The sequence below is a fragment of the Ictalurus furcatus genome, chromosome 17, assembly GCF_023375685.1.
Source record: "Ictalurus furcatus strain D&B chromosome 17, Billie_1.0, whole genome shotgun sequence".
Taxonomy (NCBI): Eukaryota; Metazoa; Chordata; class Actinopteri; order Siluriformes; family Ictaluridae; genus Ictalurus; species Ictalurus furcatus.
The window spans coordinates 2605337-2620566 of NC_071271.1; the positions used below are offsets into that span (position 1 = coordinate 2605337).

The following is a 15230-nucleotide window of genomic DNA, read 5'->3' on the forward strand; positions in this document are numbered from 1 at the left end:
ACAGAGATAGACACAGATGGAGAGGGATATAGATAAAGACAAACAGTCAGATAGTTCGAGAGAGAAACAAAGAGACAGATTGACAGAAAGACGGGTAGAGACGGTGAGATACAGAGAGACACAGACAGAGAGGGATACAGATAGACAGACAGAGAGAGACAGCTTGACTCAGAGAGAGAGAAACGGACACAGACAGACCGAGAAAAATGCAGCGATAGACACAGACAGATAGAGAGAGGCAAACAGACAGAGAGTGAGACCGAGAGGAAAAACACTAACAATCTTCCACCTTATAATAATAATAATAATAATAATAATAATAGTGGGCCAAAAACTTTATAAAACAGTTTTTCAAGTCCAAAGATGCCACACATGGAAATGTAAGTAGTTTCTCCAGTTTAAGTGAATCATTGTGTATAATGTTTATTTTACACTTTGTTGTCCATCAAGGGTGCCAGTCATTCTTTATATACATGTATGTATGAAAATATAATATTGTTAAGCAGTAACATCATGTTGTAAACAAAAGCACGGAATTATTTCAGAACTTTAGACTTGAAATGACAGACCTAGTACCATCAAATGTTTGTATTTTATTTTATTCCATGTTGTTTTCCTCTCCCTCTCTTAGGGGTGGTTGTAATAATTCAGAACAATTGGTTTTATCCTCCGAAGAGAACATTTCAAAGGTTCTATGTAGAAACCAAGCGCAAAAGAGGCTCGAGAAATGGCTACAAATAGAAATTTCGAAAGACAGAAACGGTGAAATATTCAAAGAGCCCCTGAGGAACGTGCTCGTGTCCTGCAGGCTGAATGCTAATGAGACACAGTGGATTAAGTCAAAGTAAGCATGCAGTGTAGAAAATCTACAGATTTCATGAATTTTTTTTTTTTTTTTTGAGCGACTCAGACATTGAGACGTGAATGTTTGGCACTAATCTTATTTGTTGTTATTTGCTTTGTTAAGTGATTAAACACGCATGGCATAAAACACACACACGCGCAAGCTGTCTGCTGCTTTCTGCACTCATCACTTGTATCTAACTTCTTTTCCGCGCTCGCTTCTCACTTCCAAGAAAGATCCATATCGTTTTTATGCCACATCACGCCTCTCGCGTCTCCCTGATGCTCTTCATCATGGAGCCGAGCGCTGGCACGCTGTGATGTATTAAACGCCCACAGCGCGTGATTGATCACACCTAAACTGCTGACCGGTGTAGAAGCTCTACCCTTCTCCCATCAAATATGCAACTCACGCCTTCCTTCGTCACACTTTTGATTTGTTAAATCTCACCTTCAGCTGATAAATACCTGCTGAAATGGAAAAAAAAAGAATTTAAAAAAAGATGAGACCAGCATAACCAGCAAAGCACGCACTGGCTCTAAACAAGATTGTGCTAGTTTGATGATCTTTTGCCGATCTAGATGATGAGATAAGTAATAAATTATCACTATTATTATTATTTCACCACAGTGGTGTTGAAATCCGGTTACTGATTGGTCAGATGGTGTTGATTAACTTTCTATAACAGCAGCTCTGACATGTTTATATTAACATGCTCCTTCTAATACGTTAACATCTATATAGTAACAGCTCATTCAATGAGACTTGTACATCAGACATAAAAAGGTGCGTAATTGTTCATATGGTGAAGATGCTTGTAAGGAGACGTTTATTTAACATTAATGTAAGGAGTTTCCAGTGTTAGAGGTAAAGTTGTAACATTAAGTTTTCCGGCATCTTCAGGTCAGTGTTTACCTTTTTGCGGATCCTGACTAACATGACAAGCTACGTTTTGTTTGTTTGTCTTAATAACCTAAAAACATATTCACTTGTTAGGATATATCGCAGGATAAGATTTTCGCTTTAGTGTTAACAGCAATTTAAACGAGACACTATCGAGCTAGCATGATCAGCCTTGACACTAGTTGCTGTTATAAGTTAGGCAATGATGTCAAACTAACATGATTAGCATTAGAACTAGACACAGTTATGATCAATGTAAAGCTAGAGTAATTGCTGGTGCATTACAGGAGAATGGTTTTGAATATCAATAATCCTTTGATAAATTTCGTTCAACCAGGTCTCAAGATGATGTGAGCCAAATTTGGGCATGTTGGATGTAATGGCAGTTAGATGTAAGCATTTTGAGCATGTTACTGTAACTTTTGACCAGTAGGTGATGCTGTCACAAAATTTGTTGCATAGCCTTAGGTCCAGGTCATGGTTTTGAAGATGCCTACAAAGTTTTGTTGAGGTACAGCTTCACGTCCTGTTTGGCAGCTTCGCTGTCAGATTAGTTTTACCATTGCAGGCAAACCGTTTGGAGTGTTCAAATTGTTCAAATTATTCTTTTGATACCATGTGTGAAGCTTACTCTGAAGATGACAGCTGCCAAATTTGGTGAAGACAATTTGTATGAGGAGTAGGGAAAAAAATCTATTTGACAAAATCCAGGATGGTGAAATATCAAATAAGCAGAAATTGATGTCATGGAGTGCGTTACATTCCTCTTGGTCCAATCCAGGGATGCCTGGCTTTTAAGTTTTGGCTATAGGGTTCAAAAGTTATGACATGGAAATACTTACAAATTAGGCCCAAATTTGACCTGATGGTGGCGCTAGAACGTTGGCAGCACCTGGCCTAAATTTGGTCAGAATGTTCCTTACACCCTCCTCAATCAGTGTGCCAAATTTCACAACGTTTTTACCAGATGGATCTATGGGCTGCCATAGGCAACCTAGACAGAAGAAGTAGAAGAAGAAAAGATAGAATAACAATGGAGTGCCTACACACCTTGGGTGCGTTGCCCCATAATAATAATAATAATAATAAATAATTTTGGTTCCTTTTTTTTTTTTTTTTTTTTTTTTTTTTAGATATTTGGATAAGCAAACATTTGATCCTCTTTGAAACTGTGCCTATTAATGATGTTGATATACCTGAACAAAACGAAAGGGAAAATAGCTTTTTCAATCATTTATTCAACAGAAATATCAATAGATGTGACATTCTGCTGTGGAAAAAGTAAGTACACCCATGCAGGTCAAATTTATGCAATCTCTTTCTGATTGTAGAAGCATGCACTTTGACACCAACAGTTGCAAGACTTACTAGCAGATCCTGTAATGAAAATTTGGGGTTCTTTTTGCATCAGACAGTCTGCTATTAGGCTGAATTTGCTAGGACAGCCAGTCCTGGACAAATTTGCAGTCATTTGAAACCTGTGCCATTTGTAGATTATTTGCTTTTCATTATTTGGATATCTTTTTAAATCTACGACCTTTTTTTCTGAAGGCCTTACAGAACTCTTTAGATCTTGGCATTATGATACCACACACGTCAATAATAAATGTCACACCAGGCACAAGATATGAGAGGGGTATAAATAAGACAGGTTCCACCTGTACTCCCAAAGCAGGTTCTAATCACAGGCACCCAATCTTGAACACCTGATTCTGATTTTATGGATTTGAGAGTGTCATAAATGTAGTGGAGTACTAACTATTTCTGTGTGACTGATCTGTTTTTTTTGTTAATTTAAATTGTGATAATTACTACAAAATGACAATTTTATGTGTCATTTGATAGCATGTAGGAACTTTATTAATAGGCACTATTTCAAAGAGGATTAAATGTTTGCTTGTCCAAATATGTAAAAAAAATAAATAAAATAATTTCCATGGGGTGTACTTATTTTTTTCAAATGACTGTGTGTGTGTGTGTATGTGTATATATATATATATATATATATATATATATATATATATATATATATATATATATATATACACACACACACACACACACACACACACATATATTACATAAGTACATATTATAATGAAATAATCAAACACACAGTATATGCTGTGCAACAATTATTGGCCCACCTATTTATTCATATGAGAAAAATATATCCCCATTGATATTTTACATTTCTTTTAGTACACCTGGGTGACTAGGAACAGGAAATTGTTCAACCTTGACTTCCTGTTATACAGGAGCATAAATATGAGGTAGCACAGACCAAATTCCCGTAGGTCATTCATAACAATGGGTAAGACCAAGGAATATAGCTGTGATGTGCGGCAAAAGGTTGTTGAGCTTTGCAAAATGAGAAGTGTCTATAAGTAAATAGCTCAAGCATTGAAAACGTCCATTTCCACCATCAGGGTAATAATTAAGAAGTTCCAGTCAACTAGAAATGTTATGAATCAACCTGGAATTGGACGTGTGTCTATATCGTCTAAACACACTTTGAAGAGGACGGGTCGAGTGGACAAAAAATCTCCAAGGATCACAGCTGGAGAATTGCAGAAGTTAGTTGCGTCTTGGGGTCAGAAAGTCTCCAAAACTACAATCCGAAGTCACCTACATCGCCTCAAGTTGTTTGGAAGGGTTTCAAGAAAAAAGTCTCTACTCTCATCCAAAAACAAACTCAAGCATCTTCAGTTTGCCAGACACTACTGGACCTTCAAATGGGATCGGGTTCTATGGTCAGATGAAACCAAAATAGAGCTTTTTGGTTAAAAACACCAGAGGTGGTTTTGGTGCACACAGAGAGGTAGACATATGGAAAAGTACCTCATGGCCACAGTTAAATATGGAGGTGGCTCTTTAATGTTTTGGGGATGTTTTCTGCCAGAGGACCTGGACATTTTGTTAGGATACAGAGCATCATGGACTCGATCAAATATCAATAGATATTAAATGAAAACCTGACTGCCTCAAGCTTCAAATGGGCTGTGATTGGATCTTCCAGCAGGACAATAATCCAAAACATACATCAAAATCAACACAAAAATGGTTTACTGACCACAAAATCAAGGTCCTGTCCATCCCAGTCCCCTGACCTGAACCCCATAGAAAACCTGTGGGGTGAACTGAAGAGGAGAGTCCACCAGCGTGGACCTCGAAATGTGAAGGATCTGGAGAGATTCTGTATGGAGGAATGGTCTCAGATCCCTTGCCATGTATTCTCCAACTTCATCAGGCATTATAGGAGACAACTCAGAGCTGTTATCTTGGCAAAGGGATGTAGTTTGACTAAAGTATTGACTAAAAAGTACAAAGGAAGTATTGACTGAAAGGGTACAAAGTATTGACTAAAATTGTGGCACACCTATGTATTAAAAAAAATCTTTGTTAAATATAAACCTGTTGTGTTTGCAATTGTTTGAGTATTTATTTATTTTTAACAAAAGATCAAAAGGTTAAACAATAAAGGTAAATTTGCCTTCTTTGCTCATATTTATCAAGGGTGCCAATATTACTGGAGGGCACTGATATATATATATATATATATATATATATATATATATATATATATATATATATATATATATATATATATATATATTACTCTTTACACTGATTTACAAAGCATCCATTAATTCTTTACTCTGTCCTTGTGTTGACACTCAGTCTGTTGTCCTCAACAGAAAATCTCAGTGTTTGCCAAAAAACAAAGCTCAAATCCCATTTGCGAGCGATTAGCGGCGATTTTACAGAATAATTGACCTGGTTCAGTGCCAGAAGATTCCAATTAGGATCTTATTGAGTTCTTTAGCTCGGCGTTAAGCGCTTTAATCACTTTTCCTCGCCCTCGACATGAGGCAACATGTCCCTCTGAAGCTCTCGTAAATAATGAGATAGCATCTTAATTAGGTGACAAATTAATTAGAATATGAACGTGAAGGTCTTGTAGTAATACACCAAAGTGACTGGAATCTCCAGGACATTCCCCGTGATGTCATTAAATGTCATGGAAGCAAGTCTGGGGGTGTGAACTGGTGTGTAAGGATGTAAGCATTATCATTAGTATGATGATAATCCCCCCCTTTTTTTTGGTTTATAAATGGTTATGCCAGTATATCGGGATATTTTAAACATACATCATAATGTACTATTAATAACATGGATACTTTAGGAATTTCCCAGAAATAGTTTATGTCCAAATCTTGAGTCTAGTACCTCTCAAGGTTTCTTCTCAATCCCATTTCAGGGATTTTTCCTCACTACTGTCACCCCTGGCTTGCTCATTAGGGATCTAAAGCTACGTATATCCGGATTTCTGTAAAGCTGCTTTGTGTTGTAACAACGACTATTGTCAAAAGTGCTATACAAGTAAAATGAATTGAATTGGCCATGCCTGGCTTTTGCGATAGTGCTGCGCTACAGAAAGCATTGTGTAATCACCCATTTAACCACAATTCTAATGTTTATCTGCTAAAAATGAGACGTCTTGCCTGTTTCGACCACAAATCAGATTTGCAGTTGCTAAAAAAAAGTGAATTCTGGAAGGAAATTGCTTGTGAATAAAATGGATTCATGCACAGCAAAGGCAAATAACCTTCTCATCAACAGAATAAAACCAGTCTTGTCCTCTAAAGGTCTCGTTGAGGAACCTGAGGAACGGTTGTCCTCTGATGAGACATGGTACCTACAAAGCACAAATCAGTGTATTTCTCACTGCACTGGCCTGTGTATATCAAGTTTTCAGCATTTTTTGGATGTGCCGGAGTGAGTCTCGACGTCACACGGGAATGTGAAGTTTACTGAAAATCCTCCAGGGTTTTTCAGAACCTTCAGGCATGTAGCATAACAACGTTGCCCATTCACTCTGGGGTTTGAGGTAACAAGACATTTTCCGGACTTCTCTGGGCTGTGTCTGCTTTCTTGACTTTGCATTCCTTTCCCTGAAAACCGTTACTGATCAAATAAATGTGAATAAAATGGAGAAAATCTAAAGGTTGTACTTGTGCTTCAGTGGTTCTCTTAGTATTCAGTGATGTAATGCTTCACACGGGTGAAAAATAAAAATATCTTTTTGCTGGTGCATTAATCAAGCATGCTGTTGTAGATATTTGAGAACTGTGCATGGGATACGAAGAGAGCCAATCCATTACAATAGTGTCAACAATCTATTGCACCAGCGGTAGAACTTTAAAATAATTCCTAAAAGACCCACAATGCCAGTGTAATCGGGGTTTTTTTTCATAATATTTTTTTTCCTGGCAGATGAGCATACAACATACGATCAAGCCAGAAGGAAAGACAAGCATGTAGCAACATCTTAGTGTTATGAAAAGTGATGCATGGGTCTAACTTGAGGAATGTTTCTCAGATGAAAGACAGCTGATCGAGTGACAAAATACACCCAACAAGAAGAATTTTATCTTCATACAGTTTCACTGTATTCATCCACATGTGAAAACTGGAAGAGTTGTAGTGTTTAGGAGGAATGGTACTATCTCGTTTAACAGATATGTACAGCTATGTGTCATCTGCATAACTATGGAAGTTGATGCCATAGATGCATATAAAAAGAAGGGAATGTGACCAAGATTGAACCTCTGTAGAACGCCTTGAGTAAGGAATGTCTCATGTTTCGGCCACCAAAAGTATCAAGATAGAAAATACTTGGCTCACAAGAACGGGGTACATTATATAGCCAAAGGCTTGTGGACTATCACTCCCATATGTGGTTCTTCCCCCAAATTGTCACCACAAATTCGGAAGCACACAATTGTATAGAATGCCTTTGCATTCTGTAGCATTAAGACTTCCCTTCACTGGAACTAAAAGACCCAAACTTGTTCCAGCATGAGAATGCCCCTGTGCACAAAGCAAACTCCATGAAGACATGGTTGGATGCTAAGGTTGGAGTGGAAGAACTCGAGTGTCCTGAACAGAGCCCTTATCTCAACCCCGCTGAACACCTTTGAGATGAACTGGAACGCGGACTGCACCCCAGGTCTCCTCACCCAACATCAGTTCCAGACCTCACTAATGCTCTTGTAGCTGAATGACCACAAATCCCCAACTCCACGCTCTAAAATCTAGTGGAAAGCCTTCCCAGAAGAGTGGAGTTTATTATAACCAACCGCAAAGGGAGACAAAATCTGGAATGGGATGTTCAACAAGCACATGAGTGTAATAATCAGGTGCCCACAAACTTTTGACCATATAGTGTCTCTAAATACGAACGCGGAAAAATGATTACCACAGCTTTAACCGCTTGAGAATCATTAGTTTGAGAATTGTCATCGGTACTAGCTGGATACTAGATATAACCGAGTGCAAGGAGAGTCATGTTGTGAAGGTTTCTACAAGCTTCCGTTCATTTGTTTTTGAAGGACTGGGCACTCTTTACCAGAAAGAGATGAGCACGGTCTGTAAACCAAGAAAAAAATTTACAAAATAACACTAAGCAAAAAGACAGACAAGATCTGCTCATTGGAGTTAAAACCAGATGGTAGTTACTTGAATGCAGGGAGGAAGGAAATCTGGTCATGGTTAAGAGTCAGAGGGTTCAACTTGCCAGTGCATGATGCTGACACATGCTGAAGTGGCTGATATTAACCAAAGGATCAGTGCTAAATTTTCAATAATGCAGACGATTCCATCTGTTACCAGATGTCAAGCGAGTCTGATTGGAGAAGGAGTTTGCTGCTGGTGCAGAAACGTCCTGCTCAAATTCTGCTTGGTAGAAAATATGTAAGATCTTAGAAGCAGCTTAACAGCAAGCTGAAGTTTCTCTCTTTTCCATGCTTGCTACTATACTAGCAATGCAGATACCAAGAGGGATTTCAGCCATGTTCATAAAATGCAGTCAAGTCAGAATCACGAGGATTTGTTCTGGCAGAGAATGTTTCAGCTTCTTCTGAGCCTTTATGTAAGAAGTATAGTAAATCCTGCATTATTGCATGGACCCTGGGATATGGTGTTTGATATTTATATGTATAATATTTAATTAAACACTCAATTTCGTTTCCTTTTCAGTTCCAGCCTTAATTTACAGAGTGTCAGAGGACGTCACGGTGAACGAAGGCAGTAACGTCACCCTAAGCTGTCTTGCTAATGGTCGGCCCGATCCGTCCATCACCTGGAGGCTGCTCAACCCATCAGGTGAGTGAAGAAGCCAATCAGAGGTAGCACCCCAAAGTTGATTATTTTCCTATAACAGCATGTCCAAGAAGTTTTAATCCTCTTATACCACAACGATTGATTTTTATTTATTAAAGATTGACAATGTGGACTCCTTCCACTCGATCTATAGTTTAAGGTATGCGTCACAGCGTGTAGCTCCGCCCACACAGTTACCTCATTGGCTGTTTCGGGTTATCTTCAAGACTGATTTTGGAGGTGGAACAGTTTAAAGAAATGCTTGTGTGCATCAATAATACTGTATTTGTTTACGCTTCTATTCAACTATATATATATATATATAGCAATATATTATTAATTATGATATTATAAACACAAATAGTAATAAATAAATAATTAAAAACACTATTCTACTTACCTATGCTAAAGTGAATGAACCACAAACATTCACAGTCCAAAAAATAAATTACATTAACTTGCAGGACTGTTTGCACTTGGGTCACGGCACCAATTCTTGCATGTTTTTTTCACTCGGTTGCAATTGTTCTTTTAGGTCAGATTTTAGCACTAAAAAAGTTTGTCTCAGACTCAGACAGATTCTTTTTTTTTCCCAAAATGAGCAGATAAATCACATTTGATCCAACCATAATGAATTATCTCAAAGAGTTTCTAAGACGGAGATCAGCTCTTAGCATCAGATTAATCTTCCATAGTGCCGTTTCGGAAGAACAAAGGTCCTTTTGAAGAGTTTAGGAGTTAAGAAGATCTGTTGCGCACATGCTTGAGAGGAAGACTGGCAGACATTTTGTCTTTTTGATTTGCTGGGTTTTTTTTTTTTTTGAACACTTCACATCTGATATTTTCACTTCTATCGAGCATGTTTGTGAAATGCCCAGGGTTTGAATATAAACTGCGACAGATCTACAGGTCTGTGACAGATTATATTATCCATGCTATGATCAGCAGTTGAAGGGAGCTGCGATTTACACTACCCGTCAAAAGTTTGGAGACACTTGACTGAAATGTTTCTCATGATCTTAAAAATCTTTTTATCTGAAGGTGTATGATTCAACATGTGAAATTGGTGTTGTATACAAAAATATAATCGTGCCCACATATTCATTTCTGTCATTAGAAAACTAACATTTTATTTACACGGACGACTCTGAGTGAAATATTCCGAAAAGCAGGCGATAAGTGTCCAGCGTAGGTGTGAATACTTTTACTACCTTTAATACTGTTTTTCAAGCAGCTCAGGGAAATTCCTCAAGAAATCAGGTGAGAAAACGCCAAGAATACATTTCTGGAAATTCTAGGCAAAAAGGGTGTCTATTTTGAAGATGTTAAAATACTAAATTATTTAATTTTATTTTGGATTTTTTGATCATAACATATTATTCTAAAATTTGGAAAAAAATGATGAGTGTGTGTAAACTTTTGATGGTAGTGTATTTGATTTATTAATGAATCTGCTTGTTAATTAGCTATATATAAAAAAAAGTTTTTTTAATACGTCTTGACAGTTTTTTGCAGTTTGGTTTGTCTTTGTAGAAGAAGTTTGACTCCAAGTACTGGCTTAACAAAAATAATTTTAACTTAGACATACTGAGAACTTTACTCAACAATACAGTGTATTTTTAAATGTTATTTAACAAAGAAAAACGTATAATTGTCAATATGGTGAAGCTTTCTGTATGAACGTTTATTTTAACATGACATTTATTTATTTTGGGTTTATACTGAACTAACTTGTCTCACAGATGTCAATCAAACGACATTAAATTTAACTCCAAAGGGACAAAAATGACCACAAGTTGTTCTTTAATAAATAAAAACTGTCATTTTTGGCACATTACTCTAGTACAAAGAGAATAACAATGGACTCAAGTGATAATACACAAGAACATGGAATTTGTTTACAAGGATGTAATACCAGTGTCTGTGTGGCTTTGTGGATCAATGCTCTGTGGGTGTGTGTGGGAGAACACTGTTCACATGACCCATGCTATCCGGCTTGTTATTTATTGCGGGGTCGCTAAAGGTCACGAGCGGCCTTGACTTTGAATCAGTCAGCTGTGTGTGCTTCGAAAGTTTACAGGCACCAAACAGCCCTCAGGTCAAGGATGATCTAGTGGCCTTTTATGTTCAAGAAATGCAATTTCTTTAAAAAAAAACAAAACAAAAAAAACCCAAACAAACAAAAAAACTTGTGTTTGAGATAACTGTTGAAATATATATATATATATATATATATATATATATATATATATATATATATATATATATATATATAATATATATATATGATCTCTCTCTCTCTCTCTCTCATATATATACACCTTTGGACCTGAGTGGCCAATACCGTTATTTCAATCAAAGACAAAAAGCTTATAAATAAATAAAAATTCTCATCATAGAATTCTTTCCATGTCACTGGGAACAAATAGCAAAATGGAATCCAGTTTAATAAAGTCAAATTTAGGAAATGTGTAGCTGTAATGTTAGTATGATTAATGATTGTACTGAAAAGAAAAAAAAAATCAACGAAACCAGTTAGTATGAAACTTTTTGTATCTGTGGATTCATATCAGCATCTTCCCAGCCTAGTATGTTAAGCTGACATGTCACTAAATTTTCCAAAGCAGCAAGCTCTGTGGAGTGTTCGCCAAACTAGCAATACAGGTTTGAAATAAGTGACATTAACTTTGCGATTAATACTATAATCCTTAAAAAAAAAGCGTAAAAAGCTCTAATTTAGCTTTAATTAGTTTAAATATCCCGTGAAGTGCCTTGAAACGTGCCGCATTATTTGACGTGTTGACGTTTTTTTCCCTAAAACAGGATGTCAGGGCGGGACTTATCAATTGGCTCCTCCCCCTTTTAACAATTATCCCTTAAATCGGCACAAAAGCATGGAGTGTGCTGCTGTGTTGGGGGGGGGGGGGTAACATCAAATGTAAATGTGATTGGACTGTAATTAGAGCCTTCTAAATAACCTGATTAAATTAAATGCATGCTATTGGATATAATGAGTTTCCCAGACCTCTACAAAATCAGAAGACCCAAATGGATATCAGATTCCAGAACATTAGAACATTTTTGAGCAAAATGTCTCAAGGTGAACGTAAAAATGTGTTCATAATTAGTATTCTGTGTAAGAGAAAAGTAAATTGTAACGAAGATGTTCATTGTCTGTGCCTAGGAGTTGAAAACGACGAGGTAGAGTGGTTAAATGGAGTCATTTAACTGTTAAATAGCGCCATTATCCGCACTTGCACAGTTCAAAGGAAGCAATTAGACACGCTGTGGCATCAGAGACCAGACTTGGATGCAAGTTCCGCCCCTGTTTCTGATGCAAATACAGGAAATGTAATACTTTTTTGTTTTTGCAAAATATGAGTCAAGTCTGAATATTGATATAAGAAAAGATCTGCAGCCGTCTGTATCTCGGTGTGAAAATTATGATTTGGTGAGAATGTGGACGTGTTTTGGCCTGCAGCCTGGCGTCTGATCTGCAGGTCAGGTGACTGCGCTGCCTTCGAAGTCAGCCTCTTAATCATCCCCTAATTAGGACACAAGAAGAGGCACTCGAGAGTAATTAAGGCCGAAAGCAAGCACCGGGGCTCCAGAGGGCCGCAGAATGAGAACACACACACAAGTAAAATAAAGCCTGGAAGTGTGTGACACACACATACACACTAATAACACCTTTAGTCTCTGGTGTCATATTTGTGTACTTTATTGTTGATTTAGTGTTTTTGCAGAGGCTTTTGCTCTGAGCGGAACGTGAAACTAAAAAAAAAATAAAAATAAAAAATTAGTGTGTGTGTCAGCGAAAAATGTAGGTCACTCAATTCTCCCCTTGTTAGATCATGTTTAATTTGCCCCTGCTTTTAACAGTAGCACCTCTATCCAGTTCTTCATTTACATGCTACACCACAGTGCTGTTTAATTCTGGATACTGATTGGTCAAAAGGCGTTGATTCATTTTCTAGAACAGCAGCTCTGGCAGTAATGCAGCAGCAAATCAGCAAATATTAGCGCACTCCTTCTAATGCTTTATGGTTTCTATAGCAACAGCTCATTCACAGGGACTCGTCCGGCAGATGCTCCACGTAAATGGATTCTTAAAAAAACAACATAGTGGGTGTAATAAACGTGCAAATTAATAAATGTGCATCATATTATACTGTTTAAGGATACCAGGACTGAGAGTGTGCAGCATGGAAGCTCATGTCCATCTAAACAGATTTCCTGATATACTTCCACGATCTACCTTTCTTGGATGGAGGATGTGATGTCAGGAGAGTCTGCGAGGGTTGTTTTTTTCCCGCCACGTTCAAGTCTGGTCAAACAAATTTGGATCAGACTGTCAGTACGAGTTTGTTTTTTTTTGTTTTTTTTTATTGTTGCATCCAAAAATGCTTGATTTTGCTGTGGCTTTTTTTTTTATTTATGGAAAACTACTTGAATCATCACAATCACACAAAATTGTTTCGCAGTGATGTTTGTTGGTAAATTAGACCTTAAAATCAGCTGTACTCGTGTTTCGACGCACGTGAATCGAAGCAGGCTTTGACTGAATGTGCGTTGTGATGACGTCACCGGGCCCAAATCTGCATTCATTTTGAAAAATTGAGACTGCAAAATCCTTAGAGCTAGCATGTGCCAGTCTAAACCTGCTGAGTAGGATTGATGACCCTCGGCTCTGAATGCGGTCTTTCGCAGAGTGTTGGTCATGACACGATTCGCTCCATAACGCAAAGCATTTATTTAGCAACAAAAATTTTGTGTGAAAAAATTCCTTCTAATCTGAGGGAAAGTCTTGGAGTCTTGGAGTGGAGTCTTACACAACGTGCGGTTGACTATAGAATTGGTACATTTGGCTTCTTTCTGCCTCATTGTTTTTTGTGGGGGGTTTTGTTTGTTTGTTTTTTTTACAGAATGAAATTGAACAAGACAAGGATAAACGTATAATTGACTAGTGCACGTTTTAGTTCACTAGCACCTGCAAGACTACAACCCGTAACACCTGCTTTACCTCACACTCAGTAATCAAACACTGTTATATTGTTGAGCAGCTGTTAAATCCTCTCCTCATAGCTGAAGTGCTGTGGGTTGGGATTCGGAGCGCAGTATAGTCAGGATTGTGTGTAAAGTCGGCCGTATTCCTCTGCAGCTCAGGAGTAAATACAAAAAAAAAAAAAAAACCATCAAAGGGACCTCAGGGCTGTTTTAAGGCCTTTATCTGAGAGAAGAAGAGGGCAGAGGTTAGGAACACGGACTCCCGGCACAGCTGACTTCAGGACACAGCAGCTAGCTGTTAAAATTTGGTTAATAGGAACTCAATAACTTGCATAAAAACACCCGGAAGCATCAGCATTGCTTCACAGACACGTTGTCTATATTGTCTTTTTCATTTCTCACAGGATATAATGCAACTTCTACCAACATGTCAATTCATATGGGATATGATTTTATTTCTACTGCTCATTTCATAGAACGTAAAATGTGCCATAATCTTACCAGATAAGTCCGTAGAACCCTTTCGAATGTTCTGTATCTCTGCGTAAATATGACCTACAACATCAGAGTTTCACACAATACTTTTGCCACTCACGGATATGTAATGTTGGATTATTTTCCCCAATAAGTAAATGTAAACCAAGTATAATATATTTTTTTGTCTCATTTGTTTAACTGGGTTCTCTTTATCTACTTTTAGGACTCGATTTTGTTTTAGGTCATATTTATGCAGATATGTAGAAGATTCTAAAGGGTTCGCAAACTTTCAAGCACCACTGTAGTTTTTAAAACTAAATCCAACTAAATAAAACTAATCCAGTCCCGATAAGGCTTTAAATATGTGCCGTGCCTCACGCCATCATGTAATTTCCACGCAATGCTGGATCGTGCCCGCTTCTAACCCCCTGTGATATTTCAATCAAACACACATGAAAACACACAAATTGTTAACTAGCTCGGCTCGAACGCGAGCTTCGACATCTCTTTTTGTTTAATGACTTGAGCAAATCCCTTCGATTCTTTCTGCTGCTTATTCACAACTGTAGGTTTCGAGGTGGAAGTGTGTGAGAAAGGAGCGAGGCTTTTGTGTGAAGCGCACTAAAAGAAGAACTGAATTTATTTCTAAAATGCCTAGCCACACGGGATTAAAAGAAGACAAAAGTAACTAAAACGGCAGTTTCGAGGTTGCGTGGCTTCGTTAAACCCCCCCCCCCCCCAAGTATTTTGTCTAAGTATCCACTTAGACAAAACTAAAGAGATGATTGTGATGCGACGGTTAAAAAATGAAGCCCGTGAATAAAACATGGCTGCT

The 15230-nt window shown here is 37.7% G+C and overlaps 1 protein-coding gene across 4 annotated transcripts in view; it reads left to right on the plus strand.

Moving 5' to 3' along the window:
* The window catches only part of lsamp (limbic system associated membrane protein), a 690614-nt gene that overhangs the window by 659385 nt on the left and 15999 nt on the right, over positions 1-15230 (plus strand). For all 4 annotated transcript variants that reach the window (XM_053647175.1, XM_053647177.1, XM_053647176.1 and 1 more), the window contains one exon: positions 8789-8914. In XM_053647175.1, coding sequence (XP_053503150.1) covers positions 8789-8914 — 126 coding nt within the window. The remainder of the gene's footprint in view (positions 1-8788; positions 8915-15230) is intronic.